Source organism: Oncorhynchus gorbuscha, linkage group LG04 (genome assembly GCF_021184085.1).
Source record: "Oncorhynchus gorbuscha isolate QuinsamMale2020 ecotype Even-year linkage group LG04, OgorEven_v1.0, whole genome shotgun sequence".
Classification (NCBI taxonomy): Eukaryota; Metazoa; Chordata; class Actinopteri; order Salmoniformes; family Salmonidae; genus Oncorhynchus; species Oncorhynchus gorbuscha.
Window position 1 is genome coordinate 76977363 of NC_060176.1, and position 23501 is coordinate 77000863.

General features: G+C 42.7%; 1 protein-coding gene across 1 annotated transcript in view; it reads right to left on the reverse strand.

Annotated features, from left to right (window-relative positions):
- The window catches only part of spef2 (sperm flagellar 2), a 47992-nt gene that overhangs the window by 4298 nt on the left and 20193 nt on the right, over positions 1-23501 (reverse strand). Inside the window, 18 exon segments of the mRNA XM_046348138.1 lie at positions 550-656; positions 2288-2517; positions 2671-2809; positions 3373-3498; positions 3926-4088; positions 4672-4801; positions 5241-5309; positions 5828-5991; positions 8365-8502; positions 8703-8841; positions 13852-13979; positions 15080-15222; positions 15454-15528; positions 15698-15871; positions 16026-16180; positions 16667-16784; positions 22033-22283; positions 22413-22516. Of these exon segments, the coding sequence (XP_046204094.1) occupies positions 550-656; positions 2288-2517; positions 2671-2809; positions 3373-3498; positions 3926-4088; positions 4672-4801; positions 5241-5309; positions 5828-5991; positions 8365-8502; positions 8703-8841; positions 13852-13979; positions 15080-15222; positions 15454-15528; positions 15698-15871; positions 16026-16180; positions 16667-16784; positions 22033-22283; positions 22413-22516 (2553 nt within the window).

The following is a 23501-nucleotide window of genomic DNA, read 5'->3' on the forward strand; positions in this document are numbered from 1 at the left end:
TCAGTCAGCCAGTCAGTGATTCAGTCAGTGAGTTAGTCAGCCAGTCAGTTAGTCAGTCAGCCAATGGGTCAGTTAGCCATTGGGTCAGCCAATGGGTCAGTCAGCCAATCAGTCAGTGAATCAGCCAGCCAGTCAGTCAGCCAGTAGATCAGTCAGCCAGTAGATCAGTCAGTCAGTCAGCCAGCGAGCCAGTGGGTCAGTCAACCAGCGAGTCAGTCAGTGAGTTGGTCAGTCAGTCAACCAGTGAGTCAGCCAGTCAGCCAGTGAGTGAGTCAGTGGGTCAGTCAACCAGCGAGTCAGTCAGTGAGTTGGTCAGTCAGTCAGCCAGTGAGTCAGTCAGCCAGTGAGTGAGCCAGTGGGTCAGTCAACCAGTGAGTCAGTCAGTGAGTTGGTCAGTCAGTCAGCCAGTGAGTCAGCCAGTGAGTCAGTCAGTGAGTCGGCCAGTCAGTCAGTCTGTGGGTCAGTGAGTGAGTCAGTCAGTGAGTCAGCCAGGCAGTCAGTCAGTGAGTCAATCAGTCAGCCAACCAGACAGCCAGTCAGTGAGTGTACCTGAGACTCTGAGATGTGCATCCAGGGGTCTGGCAGTGCGTTGGTCCCCATGTTCAGAGAGGTGATCTCCTGCAGGATCTCCCAGAAGTCAGTACTGCACTGCACACCTGACGGGACACACAGAGTCGATGGGTGAATCTCAAGCGTATCAGTTGATAAATCCTTGATTCCTCGCATCCTTTCTCCTCACCTCCTTATCAAAACGCATTGGAGGAGGTCCGAGGAGAGGATCCTTGGATCTCCTCCTCCAATGCGTTTTGAGAAGAAAGCGAGAAAAAAGGACACGAGGAATCAAAGAAATACAATTGGGATTCACATAAATCAGGGGAATCCAATGACCCACGTACATTACTATTCAAAAGTTTGGGGTCACTTAGAAATGTCCTTGTTTTTGAAAGAAAAGGAAATTTTTTGTCCATTAAAATAACATAAAATGTATCAGAAATACAGTGTAGACATTGTTAATGTTGTAAATGACTATTGTTTCTGGAAACGGCAGATTTTTTATGGAATATCTACATAGGCGTACAGAGGCCCATTATCAGCACTCCTGTGTTCCAATGGCACATTGTGTTAGCTTATCCAAGTTTATCATTTTAAAAGACTAATTGTTCATTAGAAAACCCTTTTGCAATTATGTTAGCACAGCTGACAACTGTTGTCTTGATTAAAGAAGCAATAAAACTGGCCTTCTTTAGACTAGTTGAGTATCTGGAACATCAGCATTTGTGGGTTTGATTACAGGCTCAAAATGGCCAGAAACAAAGACTTTCTTCTGAGAAATGAAGGCTTATTCCATAGGAGAAAATTTAAAGAAACTGAAGATCTCGTACAATTCTGTGTACTACTCCCTTCACAGAACAGCGCAAACTGCTTCTAACCAGAACCAGCATAGAAAGAGGAGTGGGAGGCCCCGGTGCACAACTGAGCAAGAGTACAAGTACATGAGTATTTACGCCTCACAAGTCCTCAACTGGCAGTTTCATTAAATAGTACCAGCAAAACACCAGTCTCAACGTCAACAGTGAAGAGGCGACTCTGGGATGCCACCATATAGGCAGAGTTTCAAAGAAAAAGCCACATCTCAGACTGGCTAATAAAAATAAAATATTAAGATGGACAAAAGAACAGACACTGGACAGAGGAACTCTGCTTAGAAGGCCAGCATCCCGGATTCGCCTCTTCACTGTTGACGTTGAGACTGGTGTTTTGCGGGTACTATTTAATGTTACTATAAATATATAATTACCAGTGGCATAAAGTACTTTAGTGAAAAAATAAAAATAAATGTTGGTATCTGTACTTTACTATTTATATTTTTGGCAACATTTACTTTTATTTTGCTCCATACATTTTCCCTGACACCCAAAAGTACTCGTTACATTTTGACAGTAAAATTGTCCAATTCACACACTTATCAAGAAAACATCCCTGTTCATCCCTACTGGTTTGCTTAATATAAGGAATTTTAAATGATTTATACTTTTACTTTTGATACTTAAGTACATTTTAGCAATTCCATTTACTTTTAATGCTGAAGTATTTAAAAAACCAAATACGTTTAGACTTTTACTCAAGTAAGCATTTTACTGGGTGACTTTTACTTGAGTCATTTTCTATTAAGGTAACTTTACTTTTACTCAAGTATGACAATTGAGTACTTGTTCCACCACTGATTATGACATATATTAGAACATATACTTGCGTAATACTGTGTACATATATTATTGTTGCAGACCTGTGGGCGCCACCTTGCGTAGCTGGCGGTAGAAGGCCTCCAACTGAAGGATGGTGAGAGTGCTGTCTGTGGGAAGCTCCAAAGGGGCGGGGCGAGGAGGGTTAGGGGGGCTGACAACAACCCGCATGTCCCCGTTCAGGAAGAAGTCTGTGCATACCAGCATCAGCTCACTCTGGAGCTTGGCGGCCGACTCGATGTGGTGACGCACCACCTCAGCCAGCTGGTCAATGCTGGGGGGACAGAGAAGTAGGCTGAAGTTGACCCTAGATGCTGATCTTGGGTCAGTTTAGCATTTTATCCCCACTAATGGTTAAGGTTAGGATTGGGGAGGGGAAGCTGATCCTAGACCTGTACCTAGAGGGAACTTCATCGCCGGAGTATACCTGTTCATCTCAGACAGGAAGCGGGCTCCCAGCCACTCCTCCATGGTCCTGAAGGCCTGCTCTGCCTGTCTGTGCAGGACCCTCACCATGCACAGAGCACAGGCCTTGACCAGCTCCACACGCACCTTCACTGCACTGTCTGGGAGGGTGGGGTGGAGGGGCACGTAAAAGCCTTTATATTTGTTATGGATCCCCATTAGCTGCTGCCAGCTAGCTACTCTTCAGTTATACAATTTTAAAAACATTACAATACATTCATTACAGAATTCACAACACACTAAGTGTGTGCCCTCAGGCCCATACTTCACAACCACGTATCGACAACACAAAATCCATGTGTACGTGTGTGTATAGCGCGTATGTTATCATGTGTGTGTATTCATGTGTCTGTGCCTATGTTTATGTTACTTCACAGTCCCCGCTGGTCCATAAGGTGTATTTTTACCTATTTAAAAAAAAATGGATTCTACTGCATCAGTTACCTGATGCGGAGATTCATGTAGTCATGGCTTTATGTAGTACTGTACATTTCCCATAGTCTGCTCTGGACTTGGGGACTGTGAAGAGACCTCTGGTGGCATGTCTTGTGGGGTATGCATGGGTGTCTCCCCTGGGGAAGGCTGCATCCCAAAAGGCACCCTATTACCTATATAGGGAATAGGGTGGTATTTGGGCTCTACAGCCAATGCTGTAGTTTGGTACCTTCATGGTCGAGGGCTGCAGCATACTCCTGTCTGATTTTGTTCCGTATGGCCCTCTTGCAGACCTCCTCTGAATCTTCCTCTGGGGCAGGGGGTGGGCTGGGCTCCTGAGCAGGGGAGGGGGGGCCTAAACAAGGAAGTCACCCAAATTACACATCAAAATAAGGCCTGGCGTCATTTTCAAGAGAAAATCCTCAAAACTGTTGACACAAAAAGAAATATGCTTGACACATACTGATGTGCGGGGATCCCAGTCCCATCAAACAAACAATGCTGATCATAGTAGCTTGTGACAGTAGATCATATACTCAATTTAAAGAGGGACACTTCTTATGAACGGTGAGAGGAGACGATTGTGGAGTGAGAGAGAGTACGGGGAAAATCCAAATCTGGACCTTAAAGCCGGTGATTTTCATTGTTGCCCTCTAATAAAGGACTGATTTAGACCTGGGACACCAGGTGGGTACAATTATTTTCAGGTTGAACAGAAAACCAGCAGTACTCCGGACCTCCAGGCTCGGATTTGAAAACCACTGGGGTAGAATAAGTCCAACCTTTCTTCTTGGTGCCAGCTTTCTTCTTGTCCTTGCCAGAGTTGGCTGCGGCGGCTGCAGCAGAGGCGGAGGCTTGGGACATTCTCTGTAGCCGTTCTCTATCCATCTGCTGCTGAGCCTCCTCATTCTCCTCTGCCTCGCGTTGAGCCGCCTCCACTGACACCTGGACACACACAACTACCCATGAGAAACACATACATACGCTCACACACGCTCACACGCTCACACGCTCACACACACACACACACACACACACACACACACACACACACACACACACACACACACACACACACACACACACACACACACACACACACACAACACAACTAACCATGAGAAACACATATATACGCTCACACACACACACACACACACACACACACACACACACACACACACACACACACACACACACACACACACACACACACACACACACACACACACACACACACACACACACACACACACACACACACAACTAACCATGAGAAACACATATATACGCTCACACACACACACACACACACACACACACACACACACACACACACACACACAACTACCCATGAGAAACACATACATACGCTCACACACACACACACACACACACACACACACACACACACACACACACACACACACACACACACACACACACACACACACACACACACACACACACACACACACACACACACACACACACACACACACACACACACACACACACACTCCTTCACCATGTTGTTGATGGCTGTCAGAGCAGTCTGATAGATGTCTTGCAGCAGCTTCTCGTCGGGGTCCTGGAAGCCCTTCTGTTTCATAGAGGCCACTTCGGTAGAGGGAGGTCTGCGGGGAATCAGTGGAACACTGCAATAACAGACGAACAAAATCACACGATGCAAAACGCATCATCAATGGAAGTTCTTGCTCTGTACTGAAAGTGCCTTATCTGTACCTGTGCCTTATCTGTACCTGTGCCTTATCTGTACCTGTGCCTTATCTGTACCTGTGCCTTATCTGTACCTGTGCCTTATCTGTACCTGTGCCTTATCTGTACCTGTGCCTTATCTGTACCTGTGCCTTATCTGTACCTGTGCCTTATCTGTACCTGTGCCTTATCTGTACCTGTGCCTCTGTGCCTTATCTTGAAAACCTGACTGCTGACATGCAAAACCAAAAATGGGATTGCATTAACAGTGGACTTAAGTCAACAAAGTTCTAGAATATTGTTTTTGTAGGAAATATCCCTTTGACGTGTCTATACTTGACCAAGGTGAGAGGTAAATTGGGCAGTGCTTTCTCTTACACTTTGGTTTTCTTCTTCTCGTCTCCTTCACAGTCTCTTTTACCAGCACTCTTGGTGACTCTTTCAGAACTGGAGGGACAGGAGTGTTTGATGATGAGACGACAGTAACAATTGATGAAAACCTAATACTGTAAATTCCCCTAAATAAGCAAAGGTATTAACTATTGAAATAGCTGTGACACTCCCTGACTGGCATTGGGGCATACCAGATCAAATGGGTCCGTGCTGTGATTGACTGAGCAAAAGGCCACTTCATTATGCTCTGCATAAATGGATAATAACTGACAGAAAATCTGGATTTGGGCTAGGGGAGAGCAGCTAGCTAGGTCAGTTTCTATTATACATCAATGGAGAATAACTGTCAGAAAAGCAGGTGTGTATTCATTAGGGCACACCGTAGAAAAACATTTTTCAATGGAAAAAAACTGTTTTGCAACCAAAACAGGAGTTCTATTATTGGAAAAATGTAGATTGGTCCCTCCTTGTTTGCTTCCATTTGGTTCAGAATGGTTTTTAGTGAATACACCCTAGGTATTTTGGATGAATCTGGACGAATCCCTTCCCCTGAGCAGCAGCCTTCTGCTTGCCTCTTGGATTTGTCAGTCTGGGTTCCTGGCTCCTCCAGCGCCACGATGTCTAGCAGTGGAATACAGGTGAATTCTGGCCCCGCCTCAGACAGCACCTGTTTGTACATGCCTGTGTAGTAATCCCGCAGGAGACGTAGAGAGTCCTGGAATCGGTCCACTTCCACCTGGAGGAGGACAACAGTGTGCGTTTCAGCCAAGGAGCTAACAAACCTCGAAATGGAGATAAAAACCAAATCTGAAACATTCCCGTTTTTACTAATACACGTAAGCAATTGCACAGTCGCTCATGACAGATTTAACAATTAGGGACGGTTTCCCAGACACATATTAAGCCTAGTCATGGATTTAAAAAAATATATATATACACAGTTGAAGAAGTTTACATACACCTGAGCCAAATACATTTAAACTCAGTTTTTTCACAATTCCTGACATTTAAACCTAGTAAAAATTCCCTGTTTAAGGTCAGTTAGGATCACCACTTTATTTTAAGAATGTGAAATGTCAGAATAATAGTAGAGAGAATGATTTATTTCAGCTTTTATTTCTTTCATAACATTCCCAGTGGGTCAGAAGTTTACATACACTCAATTAGTATTTGGTAGTATTGCCTTTAAATTGTTTAACTTGGGTCAAACATTTCAGGTAGCCTTCCACAAGCTTCCCACAATAAGTTGGGTGAATTTTGGCCCATTCCTCCTGACAGAGGTGGTGTAACTGAGTCAGGTTTGTAGGCCTCCTTGCTCACACAAGTTTTTTAAGTTCTGGCCACAAATTTTCTATGGTATTAAGGTCAGGGCTTTGTGATGGCCACTCCAATATCTTGACTTTATTGTCCATAAGTCATTTTGTCACAACTTTGGAAGTATGCTTGGAGTCATTGTACATTTGGAAGACCCATTTACGACCAAGCTTTAACTTCCTGACTGATGTCTTGAGATGTTGCTTCAAAATATCCACATAATTTTCCTCCCTCATGATGCCATCTAGTTTGTGAAGTGCACCAGTCCCTCCTGGAGCAAAGCACCCCCACAACATAATGCTGCCACCCCCATGCTTCACGGTTGGGATGGTGTTCTTTGGCTTGTAAGCCTCCCCCTTTTTCCTCCAAACATAACAATGGTCATTATGGCCAAACAGTTCTATTTTTGTTTCATCAAACCAGAGGACATTTCTCCAAAAAGTACATTCTTTGTCCCCATGTGCAGTTGCAAACCATAGTCTGGCTTTTTATGGCGGTTTTGGAGCAGTGGTTTCTTCCTTTGTGAGCGGCCTTTCAAGTTATGTCGATATAGTTATGCCGATATACCATTTATCGACATATAAGTTATGTCGATAACCACACGGTGGTTGGAACCAAAAAACTCAAATTTGGACTCATCAGACCAAAGGACAGATTTACAACAGTCTAATGTCCATTGATTGTGTTTCTTGGCCAAAGTAAGTCTCTTCTTCTTAATGGTGTCCATTAGTAGTGGTTTCTTTGCAGCAATTCGACCCTGAAGGCCAGATTCACGCAGTCTCCTTGGAACAGTTAATGTTGAGATGTGTCTGTACTTGAAATCTGTGAAGCATTTGGGCTGCAAGCAGAGGTGCAGTTAACTCTAATGAACTTATCCTCTGCAGCAGAGGTAACTCTGGGACTTCCTTTCCTGTAGCGGTCCTCATGAGAGACAGTTTCATCATAGCGCTTGATGGGTTTTGTGATTAGACTTGAAGAAACTTTAAAAGTTCCTGAAATTTTAAAGCATTGATTGACCTTCATGTCTTAAAGTAATGATGGACTGTCGCTTCTCTTTGCTTATTGTAGCTGTTCTTGCCATAATATGGACTTGGTCTTTTACCAAATAGGGCTATCCTCTGTTTACCACCGCTACCATGTCACAACAAAACTGATTGTCTCTAACGCATTAAGAAAAAAATTAATTCCTCAAATTAACTTTTAACAAGGCACACCTGTTATTTGAAATGCATTTCAGGTGACTCCCTCATGAAGTTGGTTGAGAGAATGCCAAGAGTGTGCAACGCTGTCATCAAGGCAAAGGGTGGCTACTTTGAAGAATCTCAAATATAACATATATTTTGATTTGTTTAAAACTTTTTTGGTTACTACATGATTCCATATCTTATTTCATAGTTTTGATGTCTTCACTATTATTCTACAATGTAGAAAATAGTAAAAATAAAGAAAAATCCTGGAATGAGTAGGTGTCTCCAAACTTTTGACTGGTACTGTATATATATATATATATATATATATATATATATATATATATATATATATATATTTTTATATATATATTTTTTTTTTTAATGTTTTATTGTCACATACACCAGTGATACGCGTTGTTTTAAAGTGCAGTGGTATGTTGTTTTAAAGGGTCAGCCATAGTAGTATGGCACACCTGGAGCAAATTTAAGATGGAGATTCTCATTTCAACTTGCTTTTTATTGTCAGCTGGCAAAAGCGCTTGTGATATTTGTTTCTGGGTGATGCTGAGATAACATGTCCATGGACAGGATGGGAGGAGCATCACCTGCATTAGTGTGGAGAAATGGTTGATGAGCACCGCCGTGTGGTCTTCCAGCCAGCCGTCGCACATGATCGCCGCCCGCTCCTGCCCTGCTTCTTCCTTACGCTTATCACAGATGTCCCACAGACGCTCGCGCAGGTCCTGCAGTGTCACGACACCAGACGAGACAGATAGACAAACACAGACAGAAACACACACCGACGAGAAAGAAGGACGGACGGACGGAGCAACATAGCGACAGTCAGACTCTCAGCATTGACAGGCAAATGGGAAAAACAACAGACATGGGCAAATGTCATTACAGACACGGCTTTGATGGCGTTTGTGTTACTGTAGCCTACATCCAGACGCTGGTGCAGCTCTGCCTTGGTCTCCTCGTCATCTCTCATGTCCTTGGGGATGCTGTTATAGTTCTGCTGCCACTGGGACACGAACTCTTGCTTCAGGTCGGGCCGTCGGAGGTACTGCTTAAACTCCTCTCTGCAAGCGTCACAAGATAAGAGTTAAGAGTTACTTCTCTCTGTTCACACTGTACATATCCCAAATGCAGTGTGGCAGACGGCAGGAAGAGGTGAGGGGAGTGGTAATCGAGGAGAGATATCTTGCAGGTCGCTGGCTCCGCCCCAAAGCCTTATATGGACTTCCTGCTCCAACGAGGCAAGACTGTAAATCGTTAAGCAAGGGAGTGCTTGGGGATAAAGGAGGAAGCAGCCTTCACAGAGAGGCAGAGGAGGTGAGAGACAAGAGAGGTATGAAGGGTGAGAGACAAGAGAGGTATGAAGGGTGAGAGACAAGAGAGGTATGAAGGGTGAGAGACAAGAGAGGTATGAAGGGTGAGAGACAAGAGAGGTATGAAGGGTGAGAGACAAGAGAGGTATGAAGGGTGAGAGACAAGAGAGGTATGAAGGGTGAGAGAAATGAGAGCAACAAAAAAAAAAATCTGTGTGATTGCCTGGTGTGACCTGGAATGTTGGATTACCCCATTTATGTGCTGGATTGGCTGAGGACCCGAGTGTGAGGATTTCCCTTGGAAAACGGAATGGACACAGAGAACAGCTTGTGGATTGTGAGGTGATTGGTGAATTCCCCGTGTACCAAAATCCCTAATAAACTTCCCCTTTGCTTTCTATTTGTGCTACTGGTTTTGTTATTGAACTTGGTGACATGGAAACCCCACACCCTTGATCTATTTACAGCAGGAGTATAGATCCAAGTCATCCTCACTGATGCGAGATCAGATCAAAAAATGACAGACATGACTTGAAATCACTGGCCACTTTAATAATGTTTACATATGTTTTGCATTACTCATCTCATGTATATACTGTATCCTATTCTACTGTATCTTAGTCTATGCCGCTCTGACATTGCTCGTCCAAATATTTCTATATTCTTAATTCCATTCCTTTGCTTTAGATTTGTGTGTATTGTTGTGAAATTGTTAGATGTTACTGCACTGTTGGAGCTAGAAACATAAGAATTTTGCTACACCTGCTAAACACGTGTATGTGGCCAATAACATCTGCTGGGTTAAATTCGGAAGATCCATTTCAGTTGTACAACTGACTCGGTATTCCCTTTTCTCTTACGTCCATTGTGCACTAAACGATGTCAAATTTGATTTTCTTAGTAACCTGCACCGAATACAACAGGCCTTACAGTGAAATGCTTACTTATGAGCCCCTAACCAACAAAGCAGTTTAAAAAAATACAGATAAGAATAATAAATAAAAGTAACAAGTAATTAAAGAGCAGCAATAAAATAACAATAGCGAGACTATATACAGGGGGGTTACCAGTACAGAGTCAAGGTGGGGGGGACCAGTTGAGGTAATATGTAGATGTAGGTAGAGTTATTAAAGTGACTATGCATAGATAAGAGAGTCGCAGCGGTGTAAAAGAGGGGGGGGGGGAGGTAGCTATTTGATTAGATGTTCGGGAGTCTTATGGCTTGGGGATAGAAGCTCTTGGACCGAGAATTGGCGCTCCAGCTTGTCGTGCGGTATCAGAGAGAACAGTCTATGACTAGGGTGACTGGAGTCTGACCATTTTTAGGGCCTTCCTTTGACAACGCCTGGTATTGAGGTCCACAACCATCTCCTTTGTCTTGATCACGTTGTGGGAGAGGTTGTTGTCCGAGCACCACACGGCCAGGTCTCTGACCTCCCCCCCCTATAGGCTGTCTCGTCGTTGTTGGTGATCAGGCCTACCACTGTTGTGTCATCGGCAAACTTAATGATGGTGTTGGAATCTTGCCTGGCTGTATAGTCATGAGGGAACAAGGAGTACAGGAGGGGACTGAGCACCCACCCCTGAGGGGCCCCTGTGTTGAGGATCAACGTGGCAGATGTATTGTTACCTACCCTTACCACCTGGGGGCGGCCCGTCAGGAAGTCCAGGATCCAGTTGCAGAGGGAGGTTATTAGTCCCAGGGTCCTTAGCTTATTGATGAGCTTTGAGGGCACTCTGGTGTTGAACGCTGAGCTGTAGTCAATGAATTAGCATTCTCACATAGGTGTCTCTTTTGTCCAGGTGGGAAAGGGCACTGTGGAGTGGAATAGAGATGGCATCATCTGTGGATCTGTTGGAGCGGTATGCAAATTGGAGTGGGTCTAGGGTTTATGGGATAATGGTGTTGATGTGAGCCATGACCAGCCTTTCAAAGCACCTCATGGCTACAGACGTGAGTGCTACGGGTCGGTAGTCATTTAGGCAGGTTACCTTAGCTGCTAGGAGCGCCGCCTCTGGGTGAGTGTTTTCTTATGGAGGAATACAGCTCATTCAATGATGTCTTAGTGCCAGCCTCCGTCTGTATATATACAGCTAGGTATATAAACAGCTACAACAAATACAGATGAAAACTCTCTAGGTAGATAGTGTGGTCTATAGCTTATCAGGCGAGCAATAGCTCGAGACTTCCTTAGATATCGTGCACCAGCAGTTATTTACAAAAATACATAGTCCGCAGCCCCTTGTTTTACCAGACGCCGCTGTTCTATCCTGCCGGTACAGCGTATAACCAGCCAGCTGTATGTTGATAGTGTCGTCGTTCTGCCACGACTCCATGAAGCATAAGATGTTACAGTTTTGAATGTCCTGTTGGTAGTTTAATCTTCCGTTAGGTCATCATTTTTATTCTTCAAAGATTGCACTTTTGCTAGCAGAATGGAAGGAAGTTGGGGTTTATTCGATCGCCTACGAATTCTCAGAAGGCAGCCCGCCCTCTGGCCCCTTTTTCTCTGTCTCCTCTTCACGCAAACTACGGGGATCTAGGCCTGTTCCCGAGAAAGCAGTAAATCATTCACATCAGGCTCATTCAGACTTGTTCATTCTTAAGGCTAGGGGGCAGTATTCGGAAGTTCAGACGACTGACGTGCCCAAAGTAAACGGACTGTTACTCAGGCCCAGAAGCTAGGATATGCATATAATTGGTAGCATTGGATAGAAAACACTCTGAAGTTTCTAAAACTGTTAAAATAATGGTATGGGTCACAGTCCATTCAAATGCTTGTCTATGGGATATTCAAATGAATTCCTCCCTTGATTTCAGTTCCTATGGATTCCACTAGATGTCAACAGTCTTTAGAAAGGGTTTCAGGCTTGTTTTCTGAAAAATTAATTAGTCGTTGTAGTTTTTCAAGATGGCTCTCATTTTGACTGTAGTCTTGTGGCGCGCGTGGATGAGGGTGCGCACCTCGTTATTTATCTCCGGTATTGAACATACTACATTCTGTCTTAAATTGTATCATTTATTTACATATTAGGGTACCTGGGGATTGATTAGAAACGTTGGTTGACTTGTTTGGACAAAGTTTATTGGTAACTTTCGGATTCCTTTTTTCTGCCTGTTGAACGAGTGAAACGGGTGGATTACTGAATCAAACGCACCAACTAAACTGATTTTTTTGGTATATAAAAGGACTTTATCGAACAAAATGACCATTTGTTGTGTAGCTACGACCCTTGGGATTGCAAACAGAGGAAGATCTTCAAAGGTAAGTGATTTATTTTATCGCTATTTCTGATTTTTGTGACGCCTCTGCTGGTTTGGAAAATGTTTTTAATGCTGGTGTATGAAGGGCGTTGTCCTCAGATGTCACTGGATGTTGTCGAGGTGGGTCAGTAGCGCCCCACCTAGCCCAAAGAGGTTTCAAAGGAAAAAATGGTATTCTGCCAGTCCGTGGTGAGTAATCGCAGTCCTGATGTCCAGAAGTTATTTTCGGTCATAAGAGATGGTAGTGGCAACATAATGTACAAAATAAAAAAGTTACAAACAACGCAAATAAACAAACAAAAAACACAAATCGGCCTTCTTCTCCGGCGCCATTGTTAAAACTTCTTAGTGCTAGGCCATTTTTTTCTACACTTCCTGCCTGAATGACGTGCCCAAAGTAAACTGCCTGTTGCTCAGGCCCCTAGCCAGGATATGCATATAATTGGTACCATTGAAAAGAAAACACTTTTAAGTTTGAAGAAATGTTAAAATAATGTAGGAGACTATAACACAATAGATATGGTAGGAGAAAATCCAAAAGAAAAACCAACCATATTTTTTTGTTGTTGAGAGAGACCATCCTCTTAGAAATGCAAGAGAAAGGTCATATTGAAAATGAGCTCCCTGTATGCAATTCCTATGGCAGTCTGTGTTCAAGGTTTCAGGCTTGAAAACTTCAAAAAACAAATAAGAAATAACAGTTTTAGTAGGACAGTCTTGGAAATTCATGTATGCGCGCGTCATGAAGACATTATGCACCTGCTAAAATCAGTTTCCTATTGAACATACTTCTTTCCGAAATAAATATTATAGTTTGATTACATTTTAGGGTGAGTAAATAGAAACGTTTTCTGACTTGTTGAAACAAAGTTTAGGGGTAGATTTTCGGATTCCTCCTTCCTCGATGGCCCAAACTAAACGGACCTTTTTGGATATAAAGAAGGATTTTATCTAACAAAACGACACTACAGGTTATAGCTGGGACCATTTGGATGACAAATCAGAGGAAGATTTTCAAAAAGTGAATATTTAATCATTATATGTGAATGTATGAAACCTGTGCCCGTGGAAAAATATTTTGATGTGGGGCGCCGTCCTCAAACAATCGCATGGCATGTTTTCACTGTAATTGCTACTGTAAATCGGACAGTGCAATTAGATTAACAAGAATTTCAGCTGTCAGCTGACAAGACACTTATATATATATATATATTTGAACCTTTATTTAACCAGGCAAGTCAGTTAAGAACATATTCTTATTTTCAATGACGGCCTGGGAACAGTGGGTTAACAGCCTGTTCAGGGGGCAGAACGACAGATTTGTACCTTGTCAGCTCGGGGGTTTGAACTCGCAACCTTCCGGTTACTAGTCCAACGCTCTAACCACTAGGCTATGCTGCCGCCCCTTATATGTACCTAAATGTTTAAAATCCATAATATTTATGCTAATGTATTTGAATTGCGCACCCTCCAGTGTCACGATCCTTTATCCTCACCTGATGTTAAACAGATGGTGAATGATCAAGATGCGTTCTGTGCGAAGGTTCTGCATCACAGCCTTGACGTTAGTCACATAGGAGTTACACACATTCTCCCAGTATGGAACCAGGTACTCTGGTATCTCCTGGGGAAGAGAAACGAAAAGATGCTCTGGGGTGAAGTTTCCCATAGTTACAGATCTAAGATCAGCTTTCTTTTCCCCCAATCCTAACCTTAACCATTAGTGGGAGAAATGCAAAACTGACTCAAGATCAGCGTCTAGGGGCAACTTCACCCTACTCCACAAAAGAAAGTCGAATGGGGAAATGCTGGCTCAAACATAGACAGAGACCAGGCCAATGAGTGTAAATAGACGTTTGTGAGGTCCCTCTTGTGGCCATCCATGGCTATCGCAAATGACTCGACTCAACCTTATCGTTCTCGACCTCCTTGATTTCAAGAATGAGGGCAGAAGGACCAATGCCTGGTTCTCTTTGTTAAATGATTCGTAAATTTGCCTGAACCTTTATGCTGAACACATCCATGCATTCTGACTGAGCGCTAATGAGATTATGCATTCTGACTGAGCGCTAATGAGACTATACATTCTGACAGAGCTAATGAGATTATGCATTCTGACTGAAAGCTAATGAGACTATACATTCTGACAGAGCTAATGAGACTATACATTCTGACAGAGCTAATGAGATTATGCATTCTGACTGAGCGCTAATGAGACTATGCATTCTGACTGAAAGCTAATGAGACTATACATTCTGACAGAGCTAATGAGATTATGCATTCTGACTGAGCGCTAATGAGATTATGCATTCTGACTGAAAGCTAATGAGACTATACATTCTGACAGAGCTAATGAGATTATGCATTCTGACTGAAAGCTAATGAGACTATACATTCTGACTGAGAGCAATGAGACTATGCATTCTGACTGAGAGCTAATGAGATTATGCATTCTGACAGAGAGCTAATGAGATTATACATTCTGACTGAAAGCTCATGAGATTATACATTCTGACTGAGAGCTCATGGGAAGAGAAAAAGCCCATGCAAACCTATAATGGTTCTCTTGTCTTCCACCAGTACAGGGTAAAGTTCCCCCTATAGGTACAGAACTAGGATCAGCTTCTGTTTTTCCCCCATCCTAACCTTAACCAGTAGTGGGGTAAATGCAAAACTGATCCAAGATTAGTATCTATGGGAAACAACACCCTACTCCTACTGTACCTTGGGAAGGGGCTCGTCCACATACACCCAGTGTGCAGTACCAGGGGTGGGAGCTAGGGGCTCTGTAGGGCTGGTGTTCACACCATGGGATTCCTCAAAGGAGGAGGCTGTGGACAACTTTCTAGAATGTACCTCGGCTCCTCCTGGAAGTAATGGGGAAAAAGGGATATATATTTTTTTAAAGGAACGGGGCAGTCCCACACCTCTCATATATTCATTGTTTATTGGATCGGATATAGAAAGGAAATTGAGTGTCTTCCAAAGACACCAGGCCACCACACCTCTTTTTTTTAATGTGGTTTAAAAACAGTGTGAGAGCAACTGTTGTTTGTTGTAGAATGTTACTAATAGCTAGGCTGATATCAGTAATGGACCTGATCCTGACTTGGACAGCTTAAGATAGACATCTTTCCCTTTGGGTGTGTTCTTCTCCATGTTGCTCTGTGAACCTACAGAATGGAACAGAACTGTTTGACCACATGGTTCTCTTGTCTTTGAAACAAACTATCTGTCCCAAATGGTACCCTATGCCTTATATAGTGAACAACTATGGTCAAAAGTAGTGCAGTATGTAGGGAATAGGGTGCCATTTGATACACTGCGTGGTTGTTAGCCGACCTTTGGGGGAGCGAGAGTTGGACTTGGAGCTGGAGCATTTCACAGGTGCAGTCAGGCCCTCCTGGGTGAGGGTGGAGGTGGACTCCGTGGGAGCTGGGACCGCAACCGGAGTTACCTGGACGAGAGCAGTTGAGACCGCTGGTGCCTTCCCACTGTCCAAAACAACTCCCTCACCTGGTGGGTCAGAATAATTACACATAGAACAACTTTAGGAACAGTAGGCATCTCACTGGGCAATTTTAGAGTCAAAGTAGCATTAAGTCAAATCTCCCATTCTGGGGAATTAATATCTTATCTTAAAATCAACCATTCCCTTAGTGCCCTGTACCTTTTTCTGACTGCATCATGGCCTCGTACAGGATGGATTCCACTTTTCTAAAGAGCATGTCCTCCGACATCTCAGCATTCAGTCTCATCAGAATGCTCTGTTTACCAGAGAACCACTTCTCCAGCTTGGGCCAGGTATCCTGGAAGGCTGTGATCCTGCAGTGATAATAACAAAGGCTGTATTCATTAGCGCACACCATAGCTAAATGTTGTGCAATGGAAAAAATGGTGTTTGTTATTGGACAAATTAAGGTGGGTCCCCTCCCCGTTTTGGCCAGTTTTGCTTCTGTTTGGTTCCTAGTGAATACACTCAATGTGTGAAGAGAACAATGGTGTGTCAGTGGGCTAGTTTAAAAGTTCAAAGACACTCAGAGTCCTGAAAATCACTTACAACAATGTTAGAGATGATGTACTCAATAATCAGACCTGGGTTCAAATAGTATTTATTTTTCTTTCAAACCATTTAATTCTACTCGATTGATCTTGACTGGCACAATGGCACCAATGGAGTAGTCCCAAAAGTGTAATGCCCACCCACGTTGTCACCTAAGGCAGTCTCGATCAAAGGCTCAAATTATTGGAAGGAAAACAAATACTAGTTGAACCCAGATCTGCGTCTTGTGGTCATCGTACTAACTGTACCTGTGCTGGATCTGTCTCTTCTCCAGGCTCTTGTCCCTGGCGATGAGAACATTGTGCTCTCTAGCAGGGGCACAGCTCTCCTCACCAGCCCCGGCCAGGCCAGAGCTCTCCTCCTCATCTACAAACACAGTCTGTCTGTGTCATTCATTACACACATGCAACTCATATGACATGTGGAGAATGTCGAGAGCAGGGGTGGGCAACTCCAGTCCTCGGGGGTGTCACACGTTTTCTCCATCTCCAGCAAAGACAGCTGATTAATCAAATGTCATTCTAAACTGAACATCATGATTAGGTGAATATTGGGAGTCAGAGGTGTTAGCTGGGACTGGGGCAAAACTTTGACACCAATCAAGCCCCCGAGGACTGGAATTGCCCACCTCTGGTCAAGGGCTTCAAGTTCCTCGGTGTCCACACATCACTTGAAGACTTAACATGGTCCTCTCACACCAGAACAGTCGTGAAGGCACGGCAACGCCTATTCTCCCTCAGGAGGCTGAAACTATTTGGTATCCTCAGGAACTTTTACAGTTGCACAATCGAGAGCATCCTGACTTGTTGTATGGCCGTCTGGTATGGTAACTGCAATGCCCATGACCAGAAGGCCCTATAGAGTGTGGTGCGAATGGCCCAGCGCATCACTTGGGGCGAGCTCCCTGCCATCCAGGACATACAATGTATTCGGAAGTTACACAACACCCTTGACTTTTTCAACATTTTGTTACGTTACAGCATTGTTCTAAACTTGATTAAATAGTTTATTCCCCTCATCAATTGACACACAATACCCCATAATGACGAAGTAAAAACAGGTTTAGACATTGGTACAAATTTATTCAAGACCCTTTACTCAGTACTTTGCTGAAGCACCTTTAGCAGCGATTATAGCCACAAGTCTTCTCGGCTGTGACGCTACAAGATTGGCACACCTATATGTGGGGAGTTTGTCATTCTGCTTAGGGTCGTTGTCCTGTTGGAAAGTGAACCTTCGCCCCAGTCTGATGTCCTGAGTGCTCTGGAGCAGGTGTTCATCAAGGATCTCTCTGTACTTTGCTCCGTTCATCTTACCCTCAATCTTAACTAGCATCCCAGTCCCCGCCTCTGAAAAACATCCCGATGCTTCCACCACCATGTTTCACTGTAGGGATGGTGCCAGGTTTCCTCCAGACATGATGCTTGGCATTCAGGCCAAAGAGTTCATTCTTGGTTTCATCATACCAGATAATCTTGTTTCTCATGGTCTGAGAGTCCTTCAGGTGCCTTTTGGAAAACTACAAGCGGGCTGTCATGTGCCTTTTACTGAGGAGTGGCTTCGGTTTGGCCACTCTACCATAAAGGCCTAAGTGCTGCAGAGGTGGTTGTCTTCTAAGGTTCTCCTATCTCCACAGAGGAACTCTGGAGCTCTGTCTGAGTGACCATTGGGTTCTTGGTCAACTCCCTGACGAAGGGCCTTCTCCCCTGATTACTCAGTTTGGTCGGACGGCCAGCTCTAGGAAGAGTCTTGGTGGTTCCAAACTTCTTCCATTTAAGAATGATGGACGCCACCATGTTCTTGGGGACCTTCAATGCTGCAGAAACGTTTTGGTACCCTTCCCCAGATCTGTGCCTCAAACCCAATTGTGTCCCGGAGCGCTACGGACAATTCCTTTGACCTCATGGCTTGGTTTTTGCTTTGACATACACTGTCAACTGTGGGACCTTAAATAGACAGGTGTGTGCCTTTCCAATTTATGTCCAATCAATTGAGTTTACCAGAGGTGGACTCCAATCAAGTTGTAGAAACAGCTCAAGGATGATCAATGGAAACGGGTTTCACCTGAGTTCAATATCGAGTCTCATAGCAAAGGGTCTGAATACTTGTGTAAAGATATTTCTGTTTTTTTGTGCTATTTTTTTCTAATAACCTGTTTGTTCGCATGGTCATGATTGGGTATTGTGATGTCATTATATGGTATTGTGATGTCATTATGGGGTATTGTGATATCATTATGGGGTATTGTGTGTAGATTTATAAGGGATTTGTTTTAATCAATTTTAGAACAAAGCTGTAAAGCAACAAAATGTGTAAAAAGCCAAAGGGGTCTGAATTACATGCCAGGCGGTGTCTGAGAAAGGACTGAAAAAAGGCCAAGGACTCCAGCCACCCAAGACATTGACTGTTCTCCATGCTCACGTCCAGCAGGCGGTACCGGTGCATCAAGGCTCAGACCAACAGACTCCTAAACAGCAAAACCGACTCCTAAACAGCTTCAATGCCCTGAACATAAGACTGTTAAATGGCTAACAACTAGTGCTCTCCCACTCCCACAGACCTCTCCCATACTGACCCTATGTCCATCCCCAGGTCTCTACCCACTCAGACACAACCTACACTGCTGCTAAAATGATAATTGATTCAATGTGTTACTCCTTTAAACTGCTGTCCATTGATTATTGATTGCCATTACCATTAATCTATTTATCCTGCTACTGGTTTCGATTACTCCTGTTTACATGTATATATTACCATTAGTATCTATCTACTTATCCTGCTACTGGTTTCGATTACTCCTGTTTACATGTATATATTACCATTAGTATCTATCTACTTATCCTGCTACTGGTTTCGATTACTCCTGTTTACATGTATATATTACCATTAGTGTCTATCTACTTATCCTGCTACTGGTTTCGATTACTCCTGTTTACATGTATGTATTACCATTAGTATCTATCTACTTATCCTGCTACTGGTCACTATTACTCATGTTTAGATGGACACTGAACAAAAATATAAACGCAACATGCAACAATGTCAAAGATTTTACTGAGTTACAGTTCATATAAGCAAATCAATCAATTGAAATAAATAAATGAGGCCCTAATCTATGGGTTTCACATGACTGGGAATACAGATATGCATCTGTTGGTCACAGATACCTTAAAAAAAGGTAGGGGCGTGTATCAGAAAACCAGTCAGTATCTGGTGTGACCACCATTTTCTTCATGCACTGTGACACATCTTCGCATAGAGTTGATCAAGCTGTTGATGGTGGCCTGTGGAATGTTGTCAAAACCCTCTTGGCTGTGCGAAGTTGCTGGATATTGGCACAAACTGGAATACGCTGTCATACATGTCGATTCAGAGCATCCCAAACATGCTCAATGGGTGACATGTCTGGTGAGTATACAGACCATGGAAGAATTGGGCCATTTTCTGCTTCCAGGAATTGTGTTCCGATCCTTGTGACATGGGGCCATGCATTATCATGCTGAAACATGAGGTGATGGTGGTGGATGAATGGCATGACAATGGGCCTCAGGATCTCGTCATGGTATCTCTGTGCATTCAAATTTCCATCGATAAAATGCAATTGTGTTCATTGTCCGTAGTTTATGCCTGCTCATACCATAACCCCATCGCCACCATGGGGCACTCTGTTCACAACACTGACATCAGCAAACCGCTCGCCCACAAGACACCATACACGCTGTCTGCAATCTGCCCGGTACAGATGAAACCGGGATTCATCCGTGAAGAGCACACTTGTCCAGTGTGCCAGTGGCCATCGAATGTGAGTATCTGCTCGCTGAAGTCGGTTACGCCGCCCAACTGCATTCAGGTCAAGACGCTGGTGAGGACGATGAGCACGCAAATGAGCTTCCATGAGACGGTTTCTGACCGTTATTGCAGAAATGTTTTGGTTGTGCAAACCCACAATTTCATCAGCTGTCCGGGTGGCTGGTCTCAGACGATCCTGCAGATGAAGAAGCCATATGTGGAGGTCCTGGGCTGAACATTTTAGATTGGCCTTTATTATCCCCAGCACAAGGTGCACCTGTGTAATGATCCTGCTGTTTAATCAGCTGCTTTATATGCCACACCTGTCAGGTGGATTCATTAGCTTCGAAAAGGAAAAATGACAAGGATGTAAACAAATTTGTATACAACATTTTAATAAGCTTTTTGTGCGTATGGAAAATGGCTGTGACTTTTTTTCAGCTCATGAAACATGGGACAAACACTTTACATGCGTTTATATTTTTGTTCAGTGTGTTCTGACTTTATAAAAAATATTATATTATTATCTATATTATTACTATTATCTATATTATTACTATTATCTATATTATTACTATCTATATTATTCTTATCTATATTATTACTATTATCTATATTATTCTCATCTATATTATTACTATCTATATTATTACTACGGTATATATATATGATTATTATCTATATTATTACTATTATCTATATTATTACTATCTATATTATTCTTATCTATATTATTACTATCTATATTATTACTACGGTATATATATATGATTATTTTCTATATTATTACTATTATCTATATTATTACTATCTATATTATTCTTATCTATATTATTACTATGGTATATATGATTATTATCTATATTATTACTATTATCTATATTATTACTATTATCTATATTATTACTATCTATATTATTCTTATCTATATTATTACTACGGTATATATATATATATGATTATTATCTATATTATTACCATCTATATTACTATTATCTGTATTATTACTATCTATATTACTATTATCTATATTATTATTATCTATATTATTATCACTGTATTGTTTGGAAAGAGATCCCAAGGTAAACATTTAACTGTACTGTTCTACACCTGTTGTATCCTGTACTGTTCTACACCTGTTGTATCCTGTACTGTCCTACACCTGTTATATCCTGTACTGTTCTACACCTGTTATATCCTGTACTGTTCTACACCTGTTGTATCCTGTACTGTTCTACACCTGTTGTATCCTGTACTGTTATATCCTGTACTGTTCTACACCTGTTATATCCTGTACTGTTCTACACCTGTTGTATCCTGTACTGTTCTACACCTGTTGTATCCTGTACTGTTCTACACCTGTTATATCCTGTACTGTTATATCCTGTACTGTTCTACACCTGTTATATCCTGTACTGTTGTATCCTGTACTGTTCTACACCTGTTATATCCTGTACTGTTCTACACCTGTTGTATCCTGTACTGTTCTACACCTGTTATATCCTGTACTGTTATACACCTGTTATATCCTGTACTGTTATACACCTGTTATATCCTGTACTGTTCTACACCTGTTATATCCTGTACTGTTCTACACCTGTTGTATCCTGTACTGTTCTACACCTGTTGTATCCTGTACTGTTGTGGTGAATAGACGTGAAAACTTGAAACATACAGCCTGGATACCTACTACTGTTTGTGTTGTCATGCCGACCCCTATGGTCGAGGTAACGCTGCGTGACAATGACCATAGGACCTGTGTCAACGACCATAGGAGTTGGCAAGACAACACAAGCAGATCTGGGACCGGGGCTATGAAACTCACAGGCCTGCTTGGCCGCCCTGTCCAAAACGTGGTCATCAGACACGTCAAGCAGCAGAGCTAGGTCCAGCACAGGAGAGGGAGGAGGGGGCTCCTTAGGCGCGTTGCTATCCACAGACAGGTTGGACCGCTTGTTCCTTCTCTTCCTCTCCTTCCCAGTGTCCGAGCCCCCCAGGGCCTTCTCCAGAAGCTTGGCCTGGGTCAGATCGACCGGGAAGCCGTCCAGAATCCAGCCGGAGTCTGCTGGGATTGCCCTGGGTTAAAGAGTAAAGAGATTACAGTCAATACACATTCAAAACGAAAAGGGCTATTCCTTTAAATTTAGCATTCAATTTGATTTATTACTTCTAAAGAACAGAATAGGATTTTGTTTGTGTTTAAACCTGATAGCTTCGACTGCAATGTCCACAAGGAGCTCGTCTGGGACAGATCTCCCTTTTCTGAGAACCTTTTCCACTGCTGCTCCATGCTGGGCCCTCACAGAGAGCTGGGAAGGATGTTCTTTGTTATTCCGAATACAAGTATTCAAGTAATATATACAGCAGTTTTTATTTTTTATTTTGCTTTTATTTAACTAGGTCAGTTAAGAACAAATTCTTATTTTCAATGACGGCCTAGGAACAGTGGGTTAACTGCCTGTTCAGGGGCAGAACGACAGACAGTGTACCTTGTCAGCTCGGGGATTTGAACTTGCAACCTTTCGGTTACTAGTCCAATGCTCTAACCACTAGCCTACCCTGCCACCCCAGGACCAGTCAGAAGTTTGGACACACCTACTCATTCAAGTATTTTTTTTATTTTTTTACTATTTTCTACATTGTAGAATAATAGTGAAGACATCAAAACTATGAAAAAACACATATGGAATCATGTAGTAACCCAAAAAATGTTAAACAAATCAAAATATATTTAAGAGTGTGCAAAGCTTTCATCAAGGCTACTTTGAAGAATCTGAAATAGGAAATATATTTTGATTTGTTTAACACTTTTTTGATTACTACATGAATCCATATGTGTTATTTCATAGTTGTTTTATTTATATATTTTTATTTCACCTTTATTTAACCAGGTAGGCTAGTTGAGAACACCTTTATTTAACCAGGTAGGCTAGTTGAGAACACCTTTATTTAACCAGGTAGGCTAGTTGAGAACACCTTTATTTAACCAGGTAGGCTAGTTGAGAACACCTTTATTTAACCAGGTAGGCTAGTTGAGAACACCTTTATTTAACCAGGTAGGCTAGTTGAGAACACCTTTATTTAACCAGGTAGGCTAGTTGAGAACAAGTTCTCATTTACAACTGCAACCTGGCCAAGATAAAGCAAAGCAGTGTGACACAAACAACAACACAGAGGTACACCAACGGATTAAACAAACATGCAGTCAATAATAGAATAGAAAAAGTATATATACAGTGTGTACAAATGAGGTAGAATAAGAGAGGTAAAGCAATAAATAGGCCACAGTGGTGA